Source organism: Osmerus mordax, chromosome 10 (genome assembly GCF_038355195.1).
Source record: "Osmerus mordax isolate fOsmMor3 chromosome 10, fOsmMor3.pri, whole genome shotgun sequence".
In the NCBI taxonomy this organism is placed as follows: domain Eukaryota; kingdom Metazoa; phylum Chordata; class Actinopteri; order Osmeriformes; family Osmeridae; genus Osmerus; species Osmerus mordax.
Window position 1 is genome coordinate 2,049,770 of NC_090059.1, and position 23,243 is coordinate 2,073,012.

Consider the following 23,243-nt stretch of genomic DNA (forward strand, 5'->3'; position numbering starts at 1 on the left):
TGTTTTTAATAAGTGTGTCATTGCATCTGACTGGTGGCATGATAGAACATATGCAAATCAGAACCAATTTTGGCCGTTTCCTGTTATTCCCTGGCTGTATTTCAGTACAAAACAGTCCATAGAGCAAGCGGTCTGCTCTAAATATTTTACCCATCCACTCATGCTTGATCAGATTAAGATTATTTTAAGATAATGTGGCAATTTGTTTAGTTTTTGAATGTGTTTTTAATTTAATAACATGTTCATGAGAATGATGAACGCTTCCTGTCAATTTAGAAAAACTGTGAGTAACCTTTATATCACAGTATTAATTTCAGTATTACTGTCACGGTGCAGAGCTAAACCAACTTCTGCAACTTGAGTTTCCTGTTGTGTTCAGTACCTAACCACAGAGGAAGCAAGTGTCTTTGGCGGTGCCAATGTGCCAGACAGCATAGTGGCAGCATCTAAGCTAAAGGGGAGTAATGACTGATGGAGTTCAAAGAAAAGAATCTAGACGTGCTATGCAGAAGAAGTAACTAGTTTGACTACTTCTTCATTTACTTATTTTCTCTATCGGCACTTTAGAGGCTGGAGGGCTCCGGAAAGATTTCTCAGGCTCCTGGATCAAAGCTCAGTGTGAGCTTGGTGACTTTCTGCACATCCTCATTGTCTAGCTGACCAGTGTAAGACCCAGGCCACACACAAGGGTGTGGAGATTGTACATCAAGATGAGTTCGAATTTTATAGCTGGACAGGGAGACGATCAAGGTAAGAAGTTCTCACCAGTGCATCCCCAACTTCTCGTTGAAGCATCATGGTTTCTTCTCACCATTCAACAATGTCTCTTGTTTTCTCTCTCTTTCTTACTCTCTTTCTCTCTCTCTTTTCCCTCTCACTCTCAAGCTCCTGTCTCTCCCATCCACCTCACCTGCACTGCTCAGAATGACGGCCATGTGATGTCACCTGTGCTCTCACACTGCCAGATTGATGGACCAATTAACTTCAGCATCAACATCAACTCCACAAACGCTGGTAGATTACACAATTCACATATGTGGCATTGAATTTATTGCATCTTGTATTATCCCACCTCATCTGTTACGCTTTCTTCGTCCACCTCTTATCTCAGAACCTGTTACTGCATCACAAGCCTTGCCTGTCAATCAGGCAATTCCCCAACCTGTTTCTGACATTGCCCAGACCAAACGTAAGTTATCATTTGTTGTTGTAAAAGGGACATTTTGATAAAGAATGAAAAAAGGGACATTTTGAGAACCCAATAAGTTGATTTCCAATTATTATACACATTTCCCATAATGTGCCATGCAACTTCATGACATGAATATTGAAGGAATATATTATTATTAGAGCTCTAAAGGTATTAAGTGGGAGCGGTAAAGGTTATCACAAAAGCAAAAGTATGTAAATTGTATCAGTAAAGCAAAAGTATGTAAATGGTATCAGTAAACTTTATAGCGTAACTACATAGCAATTCCAATGTAACTACAATGTTGTTACTATAGAGCAGTTTCATGGGAGTTGACATTTGAATGTAATAAAGATATACTGCAAACACTGTCAAAACCCCCAAAAGACCTACAATGCAATATTAAGGTGTACAGTGGGACAGGATGTACTTCCTTCATTGATTATATCCGGTGTTTTCTACAGTGCAGATTCAGTATATGTGTGAGTTGAAAGGAAATCTGAGGCGCAGATTCAGCCATGTGATTGAAGGGCAAAATCAGCACGGACAAATGAAACTCCTTAATCAGATTTACACAGAACTTTACATCACCGAGGGAGGAATTGGTCAAGTCAATACGGAACATGAAGTGCTACAAATTGAAGAAGCAACAAGAATGAAAGAAATTCAAGAAATTCCAATCAAATGCAACAACATTTTTCAGCCAATGCATGGGCACGGTCGACCTCCTAGAACTGTGATGACCATCGGAGTTGCTGGAATAGGAAAAACGGTCACCGTACAGAAGTTCATCCTCGACTGGGCTGAGGGGAAAGATAATCAAGACTTTGAGTTTGTGTTTCCACTGCCTTTCAGGAGACTGAATTTGATGAAGAAACATTACACACTGATTGAGCTTCTAAATGAGTTTTTCAATGAAATGCAACGACCAGAGATCTCAACATCCAAGGTGTTGTTTGTCTTAGATGGCCTGGATGAGTGTCGGCTTCCCCTAGATTTCCAGGGCAATGACAGGTGTTGTGATGTCAAGGTGTCAGCCCCAGTGGATGTGGTCCTGACCAATCTCATCAAGGGATACCTGCTCCCCTCTGCTTTCATCTGGATAACCTCCCGACCTGCAGCAGCCAGTCAGATCCCTTCAGAGTGGGTTGACCTGGTGACAGAAGTACGGGGGTTCAACAACCTTCAGAAGGAAGAATACTTTAGGAAGAGGATCAGCAACGAGGAGATGGCCAACCGAATCATCGCTCATGTGAAGTCATCAAGAAGTATCTTCATCATGTGTCACATCCCAGTGTTCTGTTGGATCATAGCCACGGTTCTGGAAAAGTTGTTGAGAAAAACAATGAGTGAAGAGATGCCCAAGAGCCTGACACAGATGTACTGTTACTTCCTGGCATCACAAGAGATAAATATGAATGTGAAGTTGTTTGGAAGAAAACAGAGCAATCCTTCCATGACAAGAACTAGCCTTCTGTCTCTGGGCCAACTAGCTTTCAGACAGCTGGAGAAAGGCCATCTCATCTTCTATGAGGATGACCTGAGAGAGAATGACATAGATGTCAATCAGGCAACATTGTTCTCAGGAGTCTACACAGAAATCTTCAGTGAGGAGTTGACACTGTGCCAGGGAAAGGTGTTCTGTTTTGTGCATCTCAGTGTTCAGGAGTTCCTTGCTGCCTTGTATGTGTTCCTCAAATTTAACAACGACAACGAGAACATGCTGACCAAGAGATCATCCCTTTCAAGACTCATCACTGACTCACCTGCAACCAGGCTCTATAAAGCTGCGGTAGACAAGGCCATACAGAGCGAGAGTGGACAGTTGGACCTTTTCCTCCGCTCCCTGCTGGGCCTCTCGCTGGAGTCCAATCACAGCCACCTCGGAGGCCTTCTGACCCAGAGAAAACACAGCCTGCACACCAGGACGGAAGTAGTCAAGTACATCAAGGAGAAGATCCAGGTGAGCCCCTCCTGGGAGAGATGCATCAATCTGCTCCACTGTCTGAATGAGATGAACGATCACTCTCTGGTGCAGGAGATCCAACACTACCTGAGCTCTGGACGTCTCTCAGCAGTGAAACTGTCAAAGGCACAGTGGTCAGCTCTGGGTTATATACTGCTCACCTCAGAGGAGGACTTGGGTGTGTTTGACCTGAAGAAGTACATCTGCTCTGAGGAAGGTCTTATCAGGCTTCTGCCTGTGGTCAAAGCATCTCACACAGCTATGTAAGTTCTTCAAATAACATGTACCATAATAGACAACGCACACTAGAACCAAATTCATTATGGTTGCATACTTCATTATTAATTATTAAGTGCTCTCTTTTCTTTCACTTATAATTTCCCATGCTCTGTGTTAAATTCTGTATGTTCATGATATTCACAGTCTCAAGGGATGTCAACTTACAAAAGCATCGGTCCTCAGCTGCTCCCACCTGAAAGAGCTGGACCTGAGTGAGAACTTCCTGCAGGACACAGGTGTGGAGCTTCTCTCCACTTACCTGGGGAGCCCACACTGTAAACTGGAGACTTTAAGGTCAGGTTTGCTCCGAGTCTTGAACTTCTTGTAGCAGTGAGGATTTCCATACATTTCAAAGCCATTCTTCATGCAGTTCAATTTGTCTGTCTGGATGTAGGCTGCAGTGCTGCAGCTTGACCAAGCAGAGCTGTAAGGTGTTGGCCACGGTGCTCAGCCTAAACTCCTCCCACCTGAAAGAACTGGACCTGAGTGACAATGAGCTGCAGGATTCAGGAGTTCAGCTGCTTTCAGAAGGTCTAGGCTGCACACGCTGTAAACTGGATACACTGAAGTTAGTGATTTTGACATTGTGGGAGATATTGAAGGAACATCTGCCTTTTGCAATTGTTAATCCTAATCAGTAGATCAAATCTCATTATCTCATATTATATATTACTATGTCAATATGAAACCCATTGTCATACCCAGTGTCATATTATGACATTGTTATCTTCATATTCCTAAATGTGTTCATTAACGATTGTAATGCGGTCTTATAAGTGCGCATCTAATCACTTTTTTTCCTGTGTATGTACTGTACATTTAGGGCCTCAGGCTTAGACTACAGAACTGTGGATGTCCTGATATACAAGGACCGGATACTGAATTTCTGTATTCATCAGCCTTATTTATCTGTATACCAGCTGTTGTCTTGTTTTACTCGTGACCATGTTCTTTCATTTACTCTAGTCATTGGTCTTGTATGTAAACTGAAAAATAGTATATCAATCCCAGAACCCTAATCGATGCTGCACCAGAAGTGGAGACGAACCACCATTTATGGATGAATTCATTCTTTCTTTTCTCTTTCAGGTTGTCCTTTTGCAGAATCACAGAGGTAGGGTGTGCTCACCTAGCTTCCGCTCTCAACTCCAACCCTGACTTCCTCAGAGAAGTGGACCTGAGCTTCAATCACCACAGAGTGAGAATGCTGTCTGCCCTGCTAAAGGATCCACGCTGCAGACTGGAGAAACTCTGGTAAGACTACGGGAATCCATTGTATCTGTAAATACATACGAGCTCCTCGCACGCTAGACTTAAGGTGCTTGCATACTGCCTCAACACTGAGCAACTACACCCAGCCAGTGTCGAGGTTTGAGCAGTGTGCAAGCACCTCAACAAGTCTCGCAACTCCTCACCAAACTGTTTACATGTTTCCTTGACAGTCTGGATGGCTGTGCTGAACTCAGAGTCAACCCAGGTCCACAGAGATGTGAGTGGGATCTTTTTTAGACGTGTTTGTGTTTATGCAAAAAAACAATCATCAAATATTTAAGGTAAAATGAGGCTAATGTCAGACTTTATTTTTCCAGATGCCCGTGAGTTCACACTGGACCTGAACACAGCACATACAGACCTGTCTCTGTCTGAAGGGAACACAAGGGTTGTCCGAGGGACTGAGCAACTGTATCCTGACCACAGTGATAGGTTTGACTTCTGGAGGCAGGTGTTCTGTCTAGAAGGCATTTCTGCCCGCTGTTACTGGGAGGTGGAATGGAGTGTGAAAGCTACTATAGGAGTGGCGTACAGGAGGATGTGCAGGAAAGGAGAAGGTTGTGATTCGTGGCTTGGACAAAACGACGCCTCCTGGAGTCTGGACTGCTCCAGTGGAGGATACTCTGTCTGTCACAACAAGAAGACTGTTTCCATTACCGTGCCTCATATCTCAAGTAGGATAGGACTGTATCTGGACTGGCCAGCTGGAAAACTGTCTTTCTACAAGGTCTCCTCTGGCACACTGACTCACCTGCACTCATTCCACACTACATTCACTGAGCGCCTCTATCCAGGCTTTCGGCTGGGCTGGATCAAGTCTTCAGTTGCTCTAGTCCAAGTGGAATAGTTTCAAAGGATTTGTAGGGCTGTTTTGGCAGCCCCTTTGTCACTGGTCACCCAGACACTCGTCTGGGACAGTCGTTGATTTGCATGAATGCTAAAATGACAATCACACCTTAATGACACACCTCTGGAAAGGTGGTCTCAAAAGCTGAAGAGGAAGTTGGACAGAGGAAGACTGAAATTATCATGAAAAGTTGTGTTCTTGTAAATATAGTTCTAAACAGCTTTTAATGTCATGTTTGATATGATTTTGTTTCTTATTTTATGTATCACATTCTAGAAATAATTGTATTGCTGTAACATGTACATTTACAAGGTTTACAGAGTTTGTGCTTGCAGCAGACCAACGTGTTAACATATTCCCTTGTCTTGCAAGGGCACCACTTGGTCTACTGCAGCCTTGATTAATGATCCAATTTGAATGTGTATGCATTAGACAACTTTTCAGTCATATGACCGGTGTCCCCATTTTAGTCAGGTTTGGATGTATATAGGAAGACGTTTTTACCACTAACTTTGAGTTCTGTTTACGATACAGCTCCGGTGCGTTAGGCGCCTAGTCTTCGTTGTGAATACCTTTGTTAACCATTGCTCTGAAGGTATGTTTTGTATTTGATGATATTTCATTATCATTGTATTGATTATCTTACTATTTAGATAATAAACTATTATTGTGCATTTGAAGTTACTGGTTCTCCTTGAAACGTATCCATCACGCTACGGCGGTGAAAACTTTGATCTAGTCTGGTTGATGCGGCTAATACTGATTATAAACATAGACTTTTGAAGTAGGTTTCAACTTAAGGCCTCTGAGTCACTTACGGTGGATCTCCACGCTCCGAAGGAATTTACCGGAGCCTCTGAGTGATCGGTTTACTATGGTTAAAATCCATATTAGAGTAATGATAAACGACTGATTAGTGAACACGCATACTTTAGGGTCGATGCTCTGATCAAGCAGACGATTTTTACCTACGCCAGAGTTTCATGTCATTAACTGTTTAGCACTCAAGGTTATAGGTAACGCACTTGTGCACATTTCTAAAATTGGAGTCAGATATTAACGATTCAATTATCTCCCTGAATATCTAACCAGAATTGAATTGGGTTTCCCAAGCCGGGGACAAACAACAAGCGTCTCCGGCCTTACGAGATCTATCCTCAACCTACAGATTCAAGAGTAAATGAATTGCCAGCGTGCGAGTCATTTCTTCTCCACCACCCTACAATGTTTCTCCGTCCTCAACACCCACAGCTGGCATGACCCTACCCACCTCAGGACCTGCCGTCCTGCACGCCCAGGGCTGGCATGACCCTACACACCTCAGGACCTGCCGTCCTGCACGCCCAGGGCTGGCATGACCCTACACACCTCAGGACCTGCCGTCCTGCACGCCCAGGGCTGGCATGACCCTACACACCTCAGGACCTGCCGTCCTCCACGCCCAGGGCTGGCATGACCCTACACACCTCAGGACCTGCTGTCCTGTACGCCCAGGGCTGGCATGACCCTACACACCTCAGGACCTGCCGTCCTCCACGCCCAGGGCTGGCATGACCCTACACACCTCAGGACCTGCCGTCCTGTACGCCCAGGGCTGGCATGACCCTACACACCTCAGTACCTGCCGTCCTGTACGCCCAGGGCTGGCATGACCCTACACACCTCAGGACTTGCCGTCCTCCACGCCCAGGGCTGGCATGACCCTACACACCTCAGGTCCTGCCGTCCTTCCAAAGAAGCACCATCATCAAGTGATGTCCAATCGTTCTTGTCGTAGCTGCAAAACACACTTTTTTTCTGCATGCTGCTGGGTTTGAGATGGAACATTGTAGCTGAGATATTATTATTATTGTACTGACAAAAATATTGATTCCTTGGCACTAACTACATAATTACTGAACGGTGAAATTCTTATCATGCTAGATTACCTGCTGTATTTACTCTTTGCATGTTGCATATGAAAAATGAATAAAACACACGTATCTCTCCTCTTTAACCCTTGTGTTATCTTCGGGTCATTCTGACCCATCAGTCATTGTGACCCACCGTCGTATTGCGACAACTTTACCACATACAAAAACAAAGTGAAGCATTTTCTTTTAACCGTTGGGCTGTCTCAGACCCCCCACATTGCAAAGGTTAAAAGAAAATAATTTTTATTTGTTTTTGTATTGGGTAAAATTGGGTAAACACAACGATGGTTCGTTATGAACCTTTGGGTCATGTGACCCGAAGGCAGCACGAGGGTTAAGTGTGCTCATACTTGGCTGAAAGTCTAGGAGCAAGGCTTGAGCCCTGAATGGCACGACTACTTAACCCTTGTGTTATCTTCGGGTCATTCTGACCCATCAGTCATTGTGACCCACCGTCGTATTGCGACAACTTTACTGCATACAAAAACAAAGTGAAGCATTTTCTTTTAACCGTTGGGCTGTCTCAGACCCCCCCCCCCCCCACATTGCAAAAGTTAAAAGAAAAATTTGTATTATTAGTTTTTGTATTGGGTAAAATTGGGTAAACACAACGATGGATCGTTATGAACCTTTGGGTCATGTGACCCGAAGGCAGCACAAGAGTTAAATGAGGAGGATTTGTCAATCACACAGACATGCAGGACTGACAAAGAGTAGGTAGAAAACATGGTGACCCAGCTACTCAGCATCACTGTCCAACAAATGAAGATCTTCACGGTACGACAAGCATTCAGTTAGGAAACCAACAGACAACACAGACAGAAAAGCAGATGGTGTTTCAACATTCATTTTTATTAGCAGTCCAGGAGGCAAAGACAAAACCCAAAATAAAGAAAAAGATGAAAACGGCAAAACGGAAAAAGTCAAGACAATGAGCCAATCACACACAGGCTGTAAGATGGACACACAATATGCAATAACACAGAAGATTCAAACATGGACATTATAAATGAATGGAAGAAATTAAAAAGAATATATTGAAAGGAATATTATTCTGTGTGTATGTTGATTGATCCTTCTGTTCCTTAGGAGAAATTCACCAGGACCCTTGAAAACACACACACACAGTTCCTCAGATCTGCAGGCAAACACAAAGAGAAGTCTAAAAGTCAACACTTGGACTGTTTGTTTGTGAGTGCATGTACATATACACTAAGGATACTTCAGCCAAACCACAGTTGTTCAGGAAGGACTTTAAAACGTTTATTTCTGTACAGGTTATGTGTTCTAGGGCCGACACAGTAAGCAACAAGGGGGCAACCCAGAGAAATGCTTCATTATCAGTACTGAGACTCCTCTTGGATCATCTCTCACCTGTTGCTCTTCTCTCCTGTCGCTCTCTGTGTGTTTGAAGCCTCAGTTGAAGAAGCTTCCATCACCACACAGAAACGTGTGTGTGTGTGTGTTCCCACCAAAGTGCAGCTGACATTCACATAACCCTGAGGAAAGACCCTAACCCTGTGATGTCAGAGGTTCAAGTTCAGTCTGATTTCTGTATGCGTGGGTGTCTGTGTAAAAGGTTGCATAGACATCTGTTGGGAGTTTCTCTGATATTTCAGTTTCATCTACATGCCCCGTGTCAACAGCTCCTCAAACACACCCGTCTACCAGGTAAGCCTCAGACACACATCAAGACCAGCTAAGCTCATTTCGTTGAAGAATCTCAAAATATTCTTTAAGAAATGGGTCCAACCTAGGTCTGAGAATGAGGCCAGGCTGCCACAGACCATCACATGAGGAAACAGAACAGAACACACACAGACACAATGTGGGAAGTGAAACAGGAACCAGACAGTAAGGCCATGACTCAGAAAGGGAGAAAGAGACAAATAGAAAAATAATTTTAGAGATGGGGGAAAAAAAACAAAACAAAAAACAGCATTTATTATTTCATTTCATATTTGTCTTGTTTTAATCTTCCTCGAGTCTACTGGGTTTGAATCATACAAAAAGAGTCTGAGTCTCCATCACTGGGTTGCTTACACACAACAGCCTTCAGTGCTAGTGTTACAGACAGCACACCTACTACAATCAACATCAGCCCTCTCCCTCACTCACTCACTCACATACAAACACACACACACATCACTTAGTCTAGGTCTTCCCAATAGCCATAAGGTGAGCCCAAGCTGTGCTTAGAGCTACACCTGGAGAAGAGTCCAGGCTTTTGACCCAATACCTCTCTGACACACACACACACGGACCCTGCCAGTCAGTCGGCTGTGTTATGTCTCTGGCCCTTGGCTGAGGGAGAGGGGGGTTTAGTTTATTAGGTAAATAAAAGATAAAGCGCTTCGGGGAGGGGGGGTGAAAGGTGACGGGGGTTCAGGGGTGAAGATCACGGGGGGGGGGGGGGGGGGGGGGGGGGGGGTTCAGGGGTGAAGTCCTAGCTGAGCAGCTGCCGGATCTCCTTGTGCATGTGACACAGGAAGTCCACATATGAGGCTCCGCCGCTCCCGCTCTTGTCCTCAACCAGGAAGTGTTTGAAGATCAGCTCTGCCTTGTCCTCCTGTTTCACCACCATCAACTGAAGACAGGAAGAGGAAGTTCAACTCACGAGGGAAGGGGGCGGATAGGTAGAGAAGGGTTGATTCACAATTTCATTAAAGGAAAAATAAAATAGGGATGGGCAAGAGTATTCAAATATTCCAACAGGAATTACAATTGAAACCTAATAATACTATTCCAATGAGAATTAGTATTCATGCCTAATAGTATTCCAACAAGAACTTGTATTCAAACGTAATAATAGTACCATATTTTTGGGGTTTTACGCCACAGAATTGATTGAACTAATATGTTTTTGTGATGCAGCGTTTATACAAGGGCGGCGTGTTAATTTGTAGCCTAAGTAAGAACAACAGTGGATATTGCAAAGCAGTTTATTCATTAGTACATCTCTTATTATTCTTAGCATTAGCACATCTCTTATTATTCTTATCATTAGTACATCTCTTATTATTCTTATCATTAGTACATCTCTGGTGTATCCTAACAGTGTAAGTAAGTGTGCTGGCAACTATATGTTAACACCCAGCACAGCATAAGCCGGGCGCATATAGAGTTAGGTCGATGACTGGAAGTCCCTAAATGAGCGAATGGCACTCGAGCAGAGCGTGTGTGTGTCCCCCCCCCCCCCCCCCCCCCCCCCCCCCCCCCCCCCCAACTGCACCTGTGTTACTTCAAGCCCAGAGGTCCATGTGTGGTAAGGATACATTCCCTCTGGTTGTATGATCTATGCCGCTGCCCTCCACCATCCCCATGTCCCCTGTATGTTACTGTCCATCAAGGAGGATCAGTACTTTGTATTCTATGTATGAGGCAGGGAGCGCTTCCCCAAGATACATCCACTCCACCTAAGTCAAACCTATTTCTATGTCTATGGTATAAATAAATTGTCAAATCAATATAATTGACTGAATTATGTCGGCTAGGACAGTGACAAGGATGCCGAAATTGAAATTCAGAGACAGTTTTGTACCTTTGTACTGTACCTTGAAGTAGGCAAAAAATGTAAGCGAATTACAATGATTTTATTTTTGTTGCAGGGGTGTTCAATCGAGGGTGGCATTTATTTAACTATCAGATTTTAATGCAGTGTTTAATCGTTCCAACGATAATTAGTATTCAAACATAATAATAATACTTCAACCACTTCATACTAATACTTCAGTATTAGTATGAGGGAGGGAGTGAGGGAGGGAGGAGGAAATCTCACCTTCATATATCTGGATCTCTGAGCTCTAAAGGATTCAACAATCTCTCTAAGCCTCTGAGAGAAGGGGTTGTCCAGGATGGGCAGGCTTGTCTACAACACACACACACATCAGGAAATTACAGTGGGCACATTTCCCAGCCGTGTGTGAGAAGGAGAATGTGTGCTGTATCTACATTACCATGTTGGGGTCTATCTGGCTGAAGGTGGGCGTGCCAAAGATGTTGAGCAGCAGTTCTTGCTGGGCATTGGCTCCCACCCACAGGAAGAGGTGGAGCCCTGTCTCCAGGAGGTAGACTCCACCCTTAGAGAGGCGCTCCTCCGAGTTCCTCACCGCCACAGGCAACGAATCCCCTTCCAGCTTCACCTGGACACACATGTTGTCATCACAGGGAACATGTCAGCACGCCAGACACTCGTCATCATGTGAACACAGGACTCAAATGATATTCAAAGCCCATAAATATGTGTGTCAGTCAGCCCATTCCTGGAGGTGGGCGTCAGTGTGACAGGACGGCGGTGCGTCTCACCAGGGGCAGCAGGCGGGGGTAGAAGAACAGGTGGCTCTCGGCCACGTCCATGCAGCTGAGCAGCTGGCGCAGGGACACGTCCCCGCCCGGCAGCAGCATGTCGCTCTTCAGCACGCAGTTCAGATACACGGGCAGCAGCTTCATACACTCTGGAAGGATCAGCTGAGACGCACACACACACACACACACACACACACTAGTCACTAACTGATACATACCACCAACTCGCACAGTCTGTATGTCTGTATGTATGTATGTATGTATTTCTGTGTGTATGTGTGTGTGCATGTGTGTGTGTGAGTGTATGTGTGCAGCTGAGATGTTGGAGGTGCTAACCTGTCCTGCAGAGGAGGGGCTGGCACAGTTCTTGCGGTAGCAGGCCAGGATCTGGGCACACTGGTTCACCAGGGTGTCTCTCACCGTCTTGGTGGGAGTGGTCAACACGCTGCGGTACGCTGGAAACACACACACACACACACATTTGTTTCTCTATCCTATAGTGGAGCCCGACCATTCAAAACTGTGTCACCACTAACCTGTAACCCTTACCATTAATGTAATTCCAGCCCTTCCACTAATTTGAACCCTAACCCTGAAAAACTGTTCTGGGGCCCAGCAGAAGGGCCCCCCAAGGTCAAGCTTTTCATGTTTCACTATACTGGAGGACAATTGGTTCATTTTGGGCAGTGCCATTTGGCAGTTAAACATGAGCGCGCACACACAGCAGTCCCCGGTTCTGTGGCTGCTAGGTGAGGCTGAGGTAAAGGCTGCTAGGTGAGGCTGAGGTAAAGGCTGCTAGGTGAGGCTGAGGTAAAGGCTGCTATGTGAGGCTGAGGTAAAGGCTGCTAGGTGAGGCTGAGGTAAAGGCTGCTAGGTGAGGCTGAGGTAAAGGCTGCTATGTGAGGCTGAGGTAAAGGCTGCTAGGTGAGGCTGAGGTAAAGGCTGCTAGGTGAGGCTGAGGTAAAGGCTGCTATGTGAGGCTGAGGTAAAGGCTGCTAGGTGAGGCTGAGGTAAAGGCTGCTAGGTGAGGCTGAGGGAAAAGCTGCTAGGTTAGGCTGAGGGAAAGGGCCGGGCAGGCGTACCGTATTTGGAGAAGTAGTTGATGATGGTGTCCGTCTCACAGTTGCGGTACAGGTCAGCTAGCTGGGAGCAGCAGTTCACCGCCATGTTGTGGACGCGCAGGCGACGCTGACCGCTGCAGCTGGTGTACAGCACCGCACACTGCACACACACACAGAGTCAGGGGATGACAACAATCCCGTTTTCAGGTTGATAGAAATCTGGCAGACACGTGCACGGACCAGATCTGCACACGAACACACACACCTGCATGAGGGCGCCCGTCTCCTCGCTGAGCTTGTCGTCGTGGCGGAACTCCACGGTGACGGTCTTGTCACAGTCCAGGCCGGCCAGCTCCACGTCGGTGGTGTTGCTCATGTAGAACGAGCCGAAGAAGTCTGTCGCTCTGATGCCTGGGGGGGGGGGGGGGGGGGGGGGGGGGGGGCAAGATAGGGGTTTGAACGACTGAATGAGTGAGTGCGTGTGAGAGTGTGTTAGGGACGGGCATTTTACATAATTCACTATTCTAATTTCTGATATCCGGATAATCTATATATAATTTTTTTTATAATGCTACGGTTCCGTTATGTAATTAGCCTGACACCCCGCAGTATCCTGTAAACACATGAACCACTAGACATTCTGGCAAGAATTGTGCCTTTTAAGGTATTAGAATAAATAAGAGTTAGGCCTAAATAAAAAGAGAAGGGCATTCTTATCGTATATTCTTATCGAGTCTCTTCCCTGAAACTGATTTCATGTTCCAATCTAGGGGGGCTGGCGCTGTCTTCGTGTCTAGGGCTGCATCAAATACCCTTTCTTGTCTGCTAAACTGCTGCTCTAGTTCACATTTGACAGGTGGGGACCTCAACCTTACTGTTATTGTAACTGTTAGCTGCTCCTTGCATTCTCTAATTCCTGCTCTCCTCTCTCTGTCCCTCCTCCACACCTCCCTTGTGGTGTGGGGGGTTGAGCTGTCAGCATCTGCCTGGTTGCCGGTCCGCCAACGCTGGATCTAGTCGCCAGTGGACATCGGTTTCCTTAATGGACTGGGAGTTCCTGGTCCCTTTCTGTCCATCCATCTACCTGGCTGTCCTGTGATGCTGCACCGATCACATGACCCCAGCCCTGTGATGCTGCGCCGATCACATGTGGCTAACACTGCTTAAACCGACATTTGCCAACTCTGACCCGAGCTAAAACGTTGGATTTCTGTGTTAGCTTCTGTTCTGCACTGGTGGGCTGGAGGACTTGTGGTCCACTAGCTTGACATTGCATATTTCACATTTAACGTTATTTTGTTCAGCTTGATATCAGTTTGATTGGAATACCTCCACACCTTGCTCCGCTCGGAAGCCATTCCTCCAGTTGAGACTTCTAGCAGAACGCAGCGTAAAATATATTTTTGCTTATTTTTTTACTATTTTAAAAGTCCCAACTAGGCTATCATTAGGGCTGCAACAACTAATCGATTAAATCGATTAAAATCGATTATTAAAAGCGTTGGCAACGAATTTCATTATCGATTAGTTGTGTCGCGCGATTATTACGCCACTCAATATGTCGCGGAGATGTTTGAGTATAAAAAAAAAGTTTAGTTGAGTGCGGAGCGGAGGTAGAGGAAAGGCCATCGGAGAGACGTTGTTGAGTAACGTTGTTCTGAAACACATGGCGGAGGCAGAGAAATCAGTACGACCCAAGTCATCCAAGGTGTGGGAGTATTTCACACTAAATAAATCGAAAAAGTGTGTTAATTGACCGAGGTGAAGTTAGTTTCATATTCGACATTCGTCTCACATTCGGAAGACGCTACTTTGCAGTATCACGTTAGGGACCAGGTGAAAACAACCCATACCATTTTGAAAAATGGTATGGGTTATAAAACTTTTATAATATTTTTTGGAATATAAAACCTCAAACAGACACCAGAGTATCTTAACAATGTCTGGTATACTTCCACAGCCTTTACTTTTTCAATGAAGTTTCAAATAAATTATAAAAAATCACAAATCTTTGAAAATAGCTTAATCCTCGCAAATCTGATTTTTTTTCAAAATTGTGTCACAAAATCTTAAATATACACCAGATTATTCTAATAAAGTCTGGCCTACTTCCACAACCTTTCAATTTTCAATACAGTTTTAACCAAACTCAAATAAATTGCTCATCTTGGAAAATAGCATTAAATCCATGCTAATATTAATAACCTTTTCCAAATTGTGTGCCTGTTTGTGCACATTCTTAAGATTTTTGCACTGTGAATTTGCACTGTCAGTTCTGTTTTTGAATAAAGGGTTGGAAATTAATGCTTTTTTGTTTTTTTATCCGATTCATCGATTAATCGAAAAAAGAATCGACAGATTAATTGATTATTAAACTAATCGTTAGTTGCAGCCCTAGCTATCACAATTCATTAGACATGGTAAGCTTTTTTTTTGCCTATTAATTTACATCCAACTACTCTCATAAGTATAAAAAAAGTATTTGAATACTAACTTTACTAACTTTACTTTGGGAGTCAGGTGGCTGAGCGGTTAGGGAATCGGGCTAGTAATCAGAAGGTTGCCGGTTCGATTCCCTGCATTGACAAATTACGTTGTGTCCTTGGGCAAGGCACTTCACCCTACTTGCCTCGGGGAGAATGTCCCTGCACTTACTGTAAGTCGCTCTGGATAAGAGCGTCTGCTAAATGACTAAATGTAAATGTAAACTTTACGATATTCGATAAACCATGCCCATCCCTAGTGTGTTTGAGTGTGTGAGTGAGTGTAGTGTGTGTTTGTGTGTTTGGGTGAGTGTCGTGTGTGTGCGTGAATCCTCACCTGTGCTGGTGCGAACCCTCATTACAGCATCAAAACCCATAGGCTTCTGTACATCTCTCCTCAGGTCGTTCAGGAACCGCTCACTGTCTGCCTGTGCCTGGGGCCCACACACACACACACACACACACACACACACACAGACATTGAGCAGGACTATCACCGGAAACATCAGGTGTGTACGCGTGTGTGCGCATGAGTGTGTGTGTGCTCACCTGGAAATAGGTGTATTTGTAAATGGAGCCCCCTGTAGAGACGGGGACCACCCCCAGCGTGGCCACGTCCACATACTGGTTGGGGAAGAGGAAGAGGTCCACACAGCAGCCCTGGGCCACACACTCCTTAGCCAGGCTGCCGTAGAAACCCACCTGGGGCTGGAACAGAGACTGGGGGACAGACACAGGCTGAATCACACTGGTGGTCCAGGGGGAAGAGTGATCCTGGGGAAGCATGTGTGTGTGCACGTGCATGTGTGTGTGTGCGTGTGTGTACCTTCTCCTTGTCGGTGCCCACCAGCTTCTTGTCCTCCCGATTCTTCAGCTTCCCAGGCGCCTCGGCGATGGGCAGGGAGGTGTGGAACACAAACAGCTTCCCAGCACAGTCTGCAGCCTGGAACCCAGCAAACAGAGACAGTCAGGGGAGAGACAGAGAGGGGGGAGAGGATTGGAGAGAAGGGAGAGGAGAGGATTGGAGAGAAGGGAGAGGAGAGGAGGGGAGAGAAGGGAGAGGAGAGAGAGGATTGGAGAGAAGGGAGAGGAGAGGAGGGAGAGGAGAGAGAGGAGGGAGAGGAGAGGAGGGAGAGGAGAGGAGGGAGAGGATTGGAGAGAAGGGAGAGGAGGGAGAGGAGAGAAGGGAGAGGAGAGGAGGGAGAGGAGAGAAGGGAGAGGAGAGAAGGGAGAGGAGAGAGAGGAGGGAGAGGAGAGAGAGGAGAGAGAGGAGGGAGAGGAGAGAGAGGAGGGAGAGGAGGGAGAGGAGAGAGAGGAGGGAGAGGAGGGAGAGGAGGGAGAGGAGAGAGAGGAGAGAGAGGAGGGAGAGGAGGGAGAGGAGGGAGAGGAGAGAGAGGAGGGAGAGGAGAGAGAGGAGGGAGAGGAGGGAGAGGAGGGAGAGGAGGGAGAGGAGGGAGAGGAGGGAGAGGAGGGAGAGGAGAGAGAGGAGGGAGAGGAGAGAGAGGAGGGAGAGGAGGGAGAGGAGGGAGAGGAGGGAGAGGAGAGAGAGGAGGGAGAGGAGGGAGAGGAGGGAGAGGAGAGAGAGGAGGGAGAGGAGGGAGAGGAGGGAGAGGAGGGAGAGGAGGGAGAGGAGAGAGAGGAGGGAGAGGAGAGAGAGGAGGGAGAGGAGGGAGAGGAGGGACTACCTTCAGGGCCTCCAGCCCAGCCTGGATGACAGGTCCAAACACCGTCTCTGTCTCCCTTGTGTCTGCAAACATCTCTGGGATCTGCTCCAGCAAACTGCAACACACAGCACAGTCACAACCAGGCTCACTAGCTCACTAGCTCACACACACACCGTCACATACACGTCTGAGAAGCAGAGAGCCAGGTCAGCATGCCTCCCCAAACACACACACACCTCTCGATGACCACCCTGCTCTCGCTGACGTTGACCAGGAAGCCGTCCAGCAGAGGCAGGAACATGTCGGCCACATCTGACACCACCAGCATCTGGGGCTGAGCCAGGCTGGACTTGACGTTGTAGAAGTGCAGCACCTTGTTGTAGGTGATGAAGCCCACACGCACCACCGAGTCTGCATCAGGGTTCTCCCTGAGGGGGGGACCGGAGGGGGGAAAGATGGAGGAGGAGAAAGAGAGAAAGATGGACAGGTGGAAAACAGAGCAGAGTGTGGGTTTACTTTAGTATATGATATGCTCAATCATGCCCTTATACAAGTATGTGAAGGTGAGGCTGTATTTGTAAGTAGTGTGAGTGAGTGTATGACTGTATGTGTAGGTGTGTGAGTGTGTGTGTGTGTACCTGGGAAGGTAGTCCAGCAGGGTCTTGAGCTCCTGACAGACGATGTTGACCATGCCGCTCTTGACAGCATTGTAGGACACGTCTATCAGGAAGATGTAGGCTGGAGGCTGAGGGAGCTTGTTGTTCTGAGGAGCAATACACACACACTGCTGTTAACCAGGAGTTACCACACACACACACACACACACACACACAGAGAGACACACAGAGAGACACACAGAGAGACACACAAAGAGACACACAGAGACACACACACCTGGAACTTTCATTCAGACGGCAAACGGATGAGGGAAATACAACTTGCACTACATATGATATCCCATCTAGGGGAGCAGCACCCGTCACTATTCGCAAAATTCAGGATAATGGTGTCTTGAAATGAACATTTGCAACAAGTTAAGAGAGTGTGTAGCACTGGTGAAATAAACTTTGAACAGTACTATTGGCATGCTACCAACTGAGGCAGATAACACAGCTAGTTAACTAGCTAGCTTCAGCTAGTTTCACGTTACGTTACACCAGAGACAGAAAAATGTGTTATGTTCTTTCAGAGGAAGAGCAGATTAGCTAACCCTAACCCTACAGGTCTCTGAAATCTCACACATTTGCCATGAGACTCACACATTTCAACCATTTCTCAAGCTCAGAAGAGCAGATTTCTGCAGAGTTGACATCTGTCTCTTATACAGAGTTAGAAACAAGACAATAAGAAACACGGTATGGTAATCTCGCGCCAAACTTTTGATAAAACTTGAGAGCCCTGCTACTATATTTCATCGATTTAGTACAAGAATTAGGGACTACATTTAGCTGGTGTCATGTACAGGGCTCTAGAGTGCAACCAATTTGGTCGCACTATGCGACCAAAATGTGTACGGGTGCGACTACATTTTTTCCTAGGTCGCACCGGTGCACCTAACCTCCTCGCATCCGCTGTCTCTCCACAAACGAAGCGTTTGTTATCCTAAGACGGAACTGACACTCATGGTTGGATCATATCGTGGTCTAAACTAATCAGAGACAGAGATGGAGCGGGTCTTTGCCTCTGATTGGCTGTGGTCCAGATATTCCTGTAGCTCCGTGCTGTGTGATTGAAATTACGACCTGAGCACCAGAGAGTCAGTTTAGCAGACCTGGGCATTGTATGGCCCGCGGGCCATAACCGGCCACAGGCTGTCTCAATCCGGCCCGCGTGAGGTAAATCAAAAATTTAAAATAAATAAATGTGTTGAGCGGTAGTAAATATGTAGTCCTGAAAGACTACAGTGATCAGGCGATTTACATATGTGCGCTTGCGCAACCTCACCGACAGGAGAGTTAGCTGTTGGTTATCCCTCGAAAATGAAAAACTTTGCCACTGATTAACTTTTAACAAGACATGGACTTCTAAGTATCTGTTTACTGAGGTCAAAGTGAAAGCTGTGAAGAAAAACGCGGACATAATAAGAACTTGACTGATTCAGTGGGCGCGGGCTGATGTTTTGCTAGTTGAACTGCAGACCCTGATCATTACCTGTCAGCTGTCCTTCGCATATCCACCTCAAACATTCAGACAGCTTTTTCAAAACACTTTTTTTTGTTGCTTTTTGTATAAAGTTGATCAATTCCACATCTTTAACATACTGCAAAACAACTTTTCAGTGTTTGTGAAGATTGTTCTCTCACATATATATTATTGGGTGTGCTTTGCCTTCGGCAAGGGCACAACCTTTGTTCTCTCACATATATATTATTATTTTTTTATTTATTTCTTTTTGCCCCCCCTAAAACTCAGTCAATATTTGGCCTACATAGACAACGTAGGTGTCAACAGTTTCGTCTTGGTAGCGATTGAGTTGCTTCTATTGGAATTTACGTTCCGTTGCATGGTTTGGGCTTAAGTTAAGTTTTTGTGGCGAAAAGTGAAGCTAACGGTGGCTAATTTGCTAGCCACAGTCACTGACGTTACTAACGTCACTACTTCACTAACGTCACAAAAACACGCGTGACTACCTTTGGCAGAACATTCGTTTCGCATCTGTTAACTTGGGGGATAGCTAGGCTAACTATAGCTTTACTGCAAGGCAGCTGCAGAAACGCCACAAGCAAAGAGGCCAGGGTGATAACTATTTACTCATTTTACTTTGTGATATGACACACAATTGTGATGTGTAATGTACAATATAAGCTGATATTATTAAGGAAGTACATCTACTTTCGGAAACAGTAGTCTACTATTTCACTGAAGTATTAGCATCATGACATTAGCCTGTGTTGCCCGGGCAACACATGCTACAGTGGTCTATGATGAATCTGTTTTCAATCGTTAAAATAAACATTCCTCACATATACATTTTCGTTGTATGATTTATTCTGACATTAGTAAACGATTTGTTGGTGAAATTACCATTACCTGTGGTTTCAAACCAGTGTAGCTCACTGCAACGCTGTAGCCTCCCCGAGACACTAGTGTGAGTAGCTAACAAAAACTCCTCAGCTGTTCAAGTCAAACGGCGACAGAACATGTTCGGCACTCCCCTTACTCAAAAGTCTTTCAATAGTTGAAACAATCTGACTACTAACCTGAACTTCATTGCCACAGCCTAAACTTTGTCAATCTGTTCATGAAAATAATTAATTTCAGCCTAAACCGTACAACGGAACGTTAAATCCAATTCAACCAACGCAATCGCTACCAAGACGAACACAGCAGTAGTCTACTACTGTACCGTAGTAGTACAATTTACCGGGGCAGCTTCTCCACACAGGGCTATATCGCATTTTGCGTTGTTACTGACAATGATCGCTACCAGTGAGCTTTTTATGAATGAGCGATTTTCCACTAAATAAATGTCAAGCTTATTTACGTTTTTGGGGGCATATTTTCAGTTAGCAGATGGTACTGTTTGAATCGCGATTCTATCTTCTGCCGGTAAAGTCGTAGAATAATCTTCAAAGGGGGTTCTTTATTAATGAATGAATGCAATATGAGTAGGCTAAATGCCTGAAAATATCACGAGAAGGGACAACTTAAAAGGACGTTTAAGTCACAGAGATTAGGTCCATTTTAACACCGGTCTGCCAAATGTATTCGTTTTGATTCAGCCTGTCAGCTGCCTCTTGCAGGGGAAATGAGAAGACATCATATTTCATTCTACACTTCACTCGTATTTTGAGTTGTAAATGAGCAGCAAAAAAAAGATGCTTTTAAATCTATGTAATCTTTATAAATAATAAGTAGGCCCGATGCATTTTTATATAAAATATACAGACCCCTGTGCAACCGACGCAAGCAAGCACACCCTACAATTTCCCCAGAAATTGTATCCTCTCTAGTTATTATTATTATTATTTTTATTCTTTTTGCCCCCCTAAAACTCAGTCAATATTTGGCCTACATAGACAACGTAGGTGTCAAAAGTTTCGTCTTGGTAGCGATTGAGTTGCTTCTATTGGAATTTACGTTCCGTTGCATGGTTTGGGCTTAAGTTAAGTTTTTGTGGCGAAAAGTGAAGCTAACGGTGGCTAATTTGCTAGCCACAGTCACTGACGTTACTAACGTCACTACGTCACTAACGTCACGAAAACACGCGTGACTACCTTTGGCAGAACATTCGTTTCGCATCTGTTAACTTGGGGGATAGCTAGGCTAACTATAGCTTTACTGCAAGGCAGCTGCAGAAACGCCACAAGCAAAGAGGCCAGGGTGATAAATATTTACTCATTTTACTTTGTGATATGACACACAATTGTGATGTGTAATGTACAATATAAGATGATATTATTAAGGAAGTACATCTACTTTCGGAAACAGTAGTCTACTATTTCACTGAAATATTAGCATCATGACATTAGCCTGTGTTGCCCGGGCAACACATACTACAGTGGTCTGTGATGTATCTGTTTTCAATCGTTAAAATAAACATTCCTCACATATACATTTTCGTTGTAGGATTTATTCTGACATTAGTAAACGATTTGTTGGTGAAATTACCATTACCTGTGGTTTCAAACCAGTGTAGCTCACTGCAACACTGTAGCTTACGCGAGACACACTACAAAAACATCTAGCTACAGTACACAGCTGTTTAGGAAGTCAAACAGCGACAGAACATGTTCGGCACTCCCCTTACTTAAATCAAAAGTCTATCTAACTACTAACCTGAACTTCATTGCCACAGCCTAAACGTTGTCAATCTGTTCATGAAAATAATTAATTTCAGCCTAAACCGTACAACGGAACGTTAAATCCAATTCAACCAACGCAATCGCTACCAAGACGAACACAGCAGTAGTCTACTACTGTACCGTAGTAGTACAATTTACCGGGGCAGCTTCTCCACACAGGGCTATATCGCATTTTGCGTTGTTACTGACAATGATCGCTACCAGTGAGCTTTTTATGAATGAGCGATTTTCCACTAAATAAATGTCAAGCTTATTTACGTTTTTGGGGGCATATTTTCAGTTAGCAGATGGTACTGTTTGAATCGCGATTCTATCTTCTGCCGGTAAAGTCGTAGAATAATCTTCAAAGGGGGTTCTTTATTAATGAATGAATGCAATATGAGTAGGCTAAATGCCTGAAAATATCACGAGAAGGGACAACTTAAAAGGACGTTTAAGTCACAGAGATTAGGTCCATTTTAACACCGGTCTGCCAAATGTATTCGTTTTGATTCAGCCTGTCAGCTGCCTCTTGCAGGGGAAATGAGAAGACATCATATTTCATTCTACACTTCACTCGTATTTTGAGTTGTAAATGAGCAGCAAAAAAAAGATGCTTTTAAATCTATGTAATCTTTATAAATAATAAGTAGGCCCGATGCATTTTTATATAAAATATACAGACCCCTGTGCAACCGACGCAAGCAAGCACACCCTACAATTTCCCCAGAAATTGTATCCTCTCTAGTAGGGTGTGCTTTGCCTTCGGCAAGGGCACAACCTTTGTTCTCTCACATATATATTATTATTATTATTCTTTTTTCCCCCCTAAAACTCAGTCAATATTTGGCCTACATAGACAAAGTAGGTGTCAAAAGTTTCGTCTGGGTAGCGATTGAGTTGCTTCTATTGGAATTTACGTTCCGTTGCATGGTTTAGGCTGAAGTTAAGTTTTTGTGGCGAAAAGTGAAGCTAACGGTAGCTAATTTGCTAGCCACAGTCACTGACGTTACTAACGTCACTACGTCACTAACGTCACGAAAACACGCGTGACTACCTTTGGCAGAACATTCGTTTCGCATCTGTTAACTTGGGGGATAGCTAGGCTAACTATAGCTTTACTGCAAGGCAGCTGCAGAAACGCCACAAGAAAAGAGGCCAGGGTGATAACTATTTACTCACTTTGTGATATGACACACAATTGTGATGTGTAATGTACAATATAAGCTGATATTATTAAGGAAGTACATCTACTTTCGGAAACAGTAGTCTACTATTTCACTGAAGTATTAGCATCATGACATTAGCCTGTGTTGCCCGGGCAACACATACTACAGTGGTCTATGATGTAGCGTTATCTATTTTTAATCGTTAAAATAAACATTCCTCACATATACATTTTCGTTGTAGGATTTATTCTGACATTAGTAAACGATTTGTTGGTGAAATTACCATTACCTGTGGTTTCAAACCAGTGTAG

At 44.8% G+C, this 23,243-nt stretch overlaps 2 protein-coding genes across 2 annotated transcripts in view; one reads left to right on the forward strand and one right to left on the reverse strand.

Annotated features, from left to right (window-relative positions):
- The first annotated feature begins 710 nt into the window (after positions 1 to 710).
- On the forward strand, positions 711 to 7,009 carry LOC136950965 (NLR family CARD domain-containing protein 3-like). Its single transcript, XM_067245499.1, has 10 exons — positions 711 to 750; positions 886 to 1,014; positions 1,100 to 1,189; positions 1,654 to 3,418; positions 3,579 to 3,728; positions 3,829 to 4,002; positions 4,524 to 4,688; positions 4,877 to 4,923; positions 5,024 to 5,544; positions 6,950 to 7,009. Exons 1-10 carry the CDS (start codon positions 711 to 713, stop codon positions 7,007 to 7,009), a joined length of 3,141 nt encoding a protein of 1,046 aa, XP_067101600.1.
- Positions 7,010 to 9,407: 2,398 nt separating this feature from the next.
- sec24c (SEC24 homolog C, COPII coat complex component) overlaps positions 9,408 to 23,243 on the reverse strand; it is a 30,445-nt gene continuing 16,609 nt past the window's right edge. Inside the window, 13 exon segments of the mRNA XM_067245498.1 lie at positions 9,408 to 10,053; positions 11,245 to 11,334; positions 11,423 to 11,608; positions 11,772 to 11,933; positions 12,108 to 12,226; positions 12,854 to 12,992; positions 13,098 to 13,243; positions 15,653 to 15,749; positions 15,865 to 16,035; positions 16,142 to 16,258; positions 17,001 to 17,094; positions 17,216 to 17,407; positions 17,618 to 17,742. Of these exon segments, the coding sequence (XP_067101599.1) occupies positions 9,913 to 10,053; positions 11,245 to 11,334; positions 11,423 to 11,608; positions 11,772 to 11,933; positions 12,108 to 12,226; positions 12,854 to 12,992; positions 13,098 to 13,243; positions 15,653 to 15,749; positions 15,865 to 16,035; positions 16,142 to 16,258; positions 17,001 to 17,094; positions 17,216 to 17,407; positions 17,618 to 17,742 (1,779 nt within the window). The 3' untranslated portion in view covers positions 9,408 to 9,912.

What these genes read in the sequence shown, in the direction of transcription:
- LOC136950965 (XM_067245499.1), top strand. Translation starts at nt 711, where the DNA reads ATGAGTTCGAATTTTATAGCTGGACAGGGAGACGATCAAG. An exon ending in TGACATTGCCCAGACCAAAC is followed by an intron (nt 1,190 to 1,653) that starts GTAAGTTATCAT and finishes TGTTTTCTACAG; the next exon opens with TGCAGATTCAGTATATGTGT. An exon ending in TGCAGACTGGAGAAACTCTG is followed by an intron (nt 4,689 to 4,876) that starts GTAAGACTACGG and finishes TTTCCTTGACAG; the next exon opens with TCTGGATGGCTGTGCTGAAC.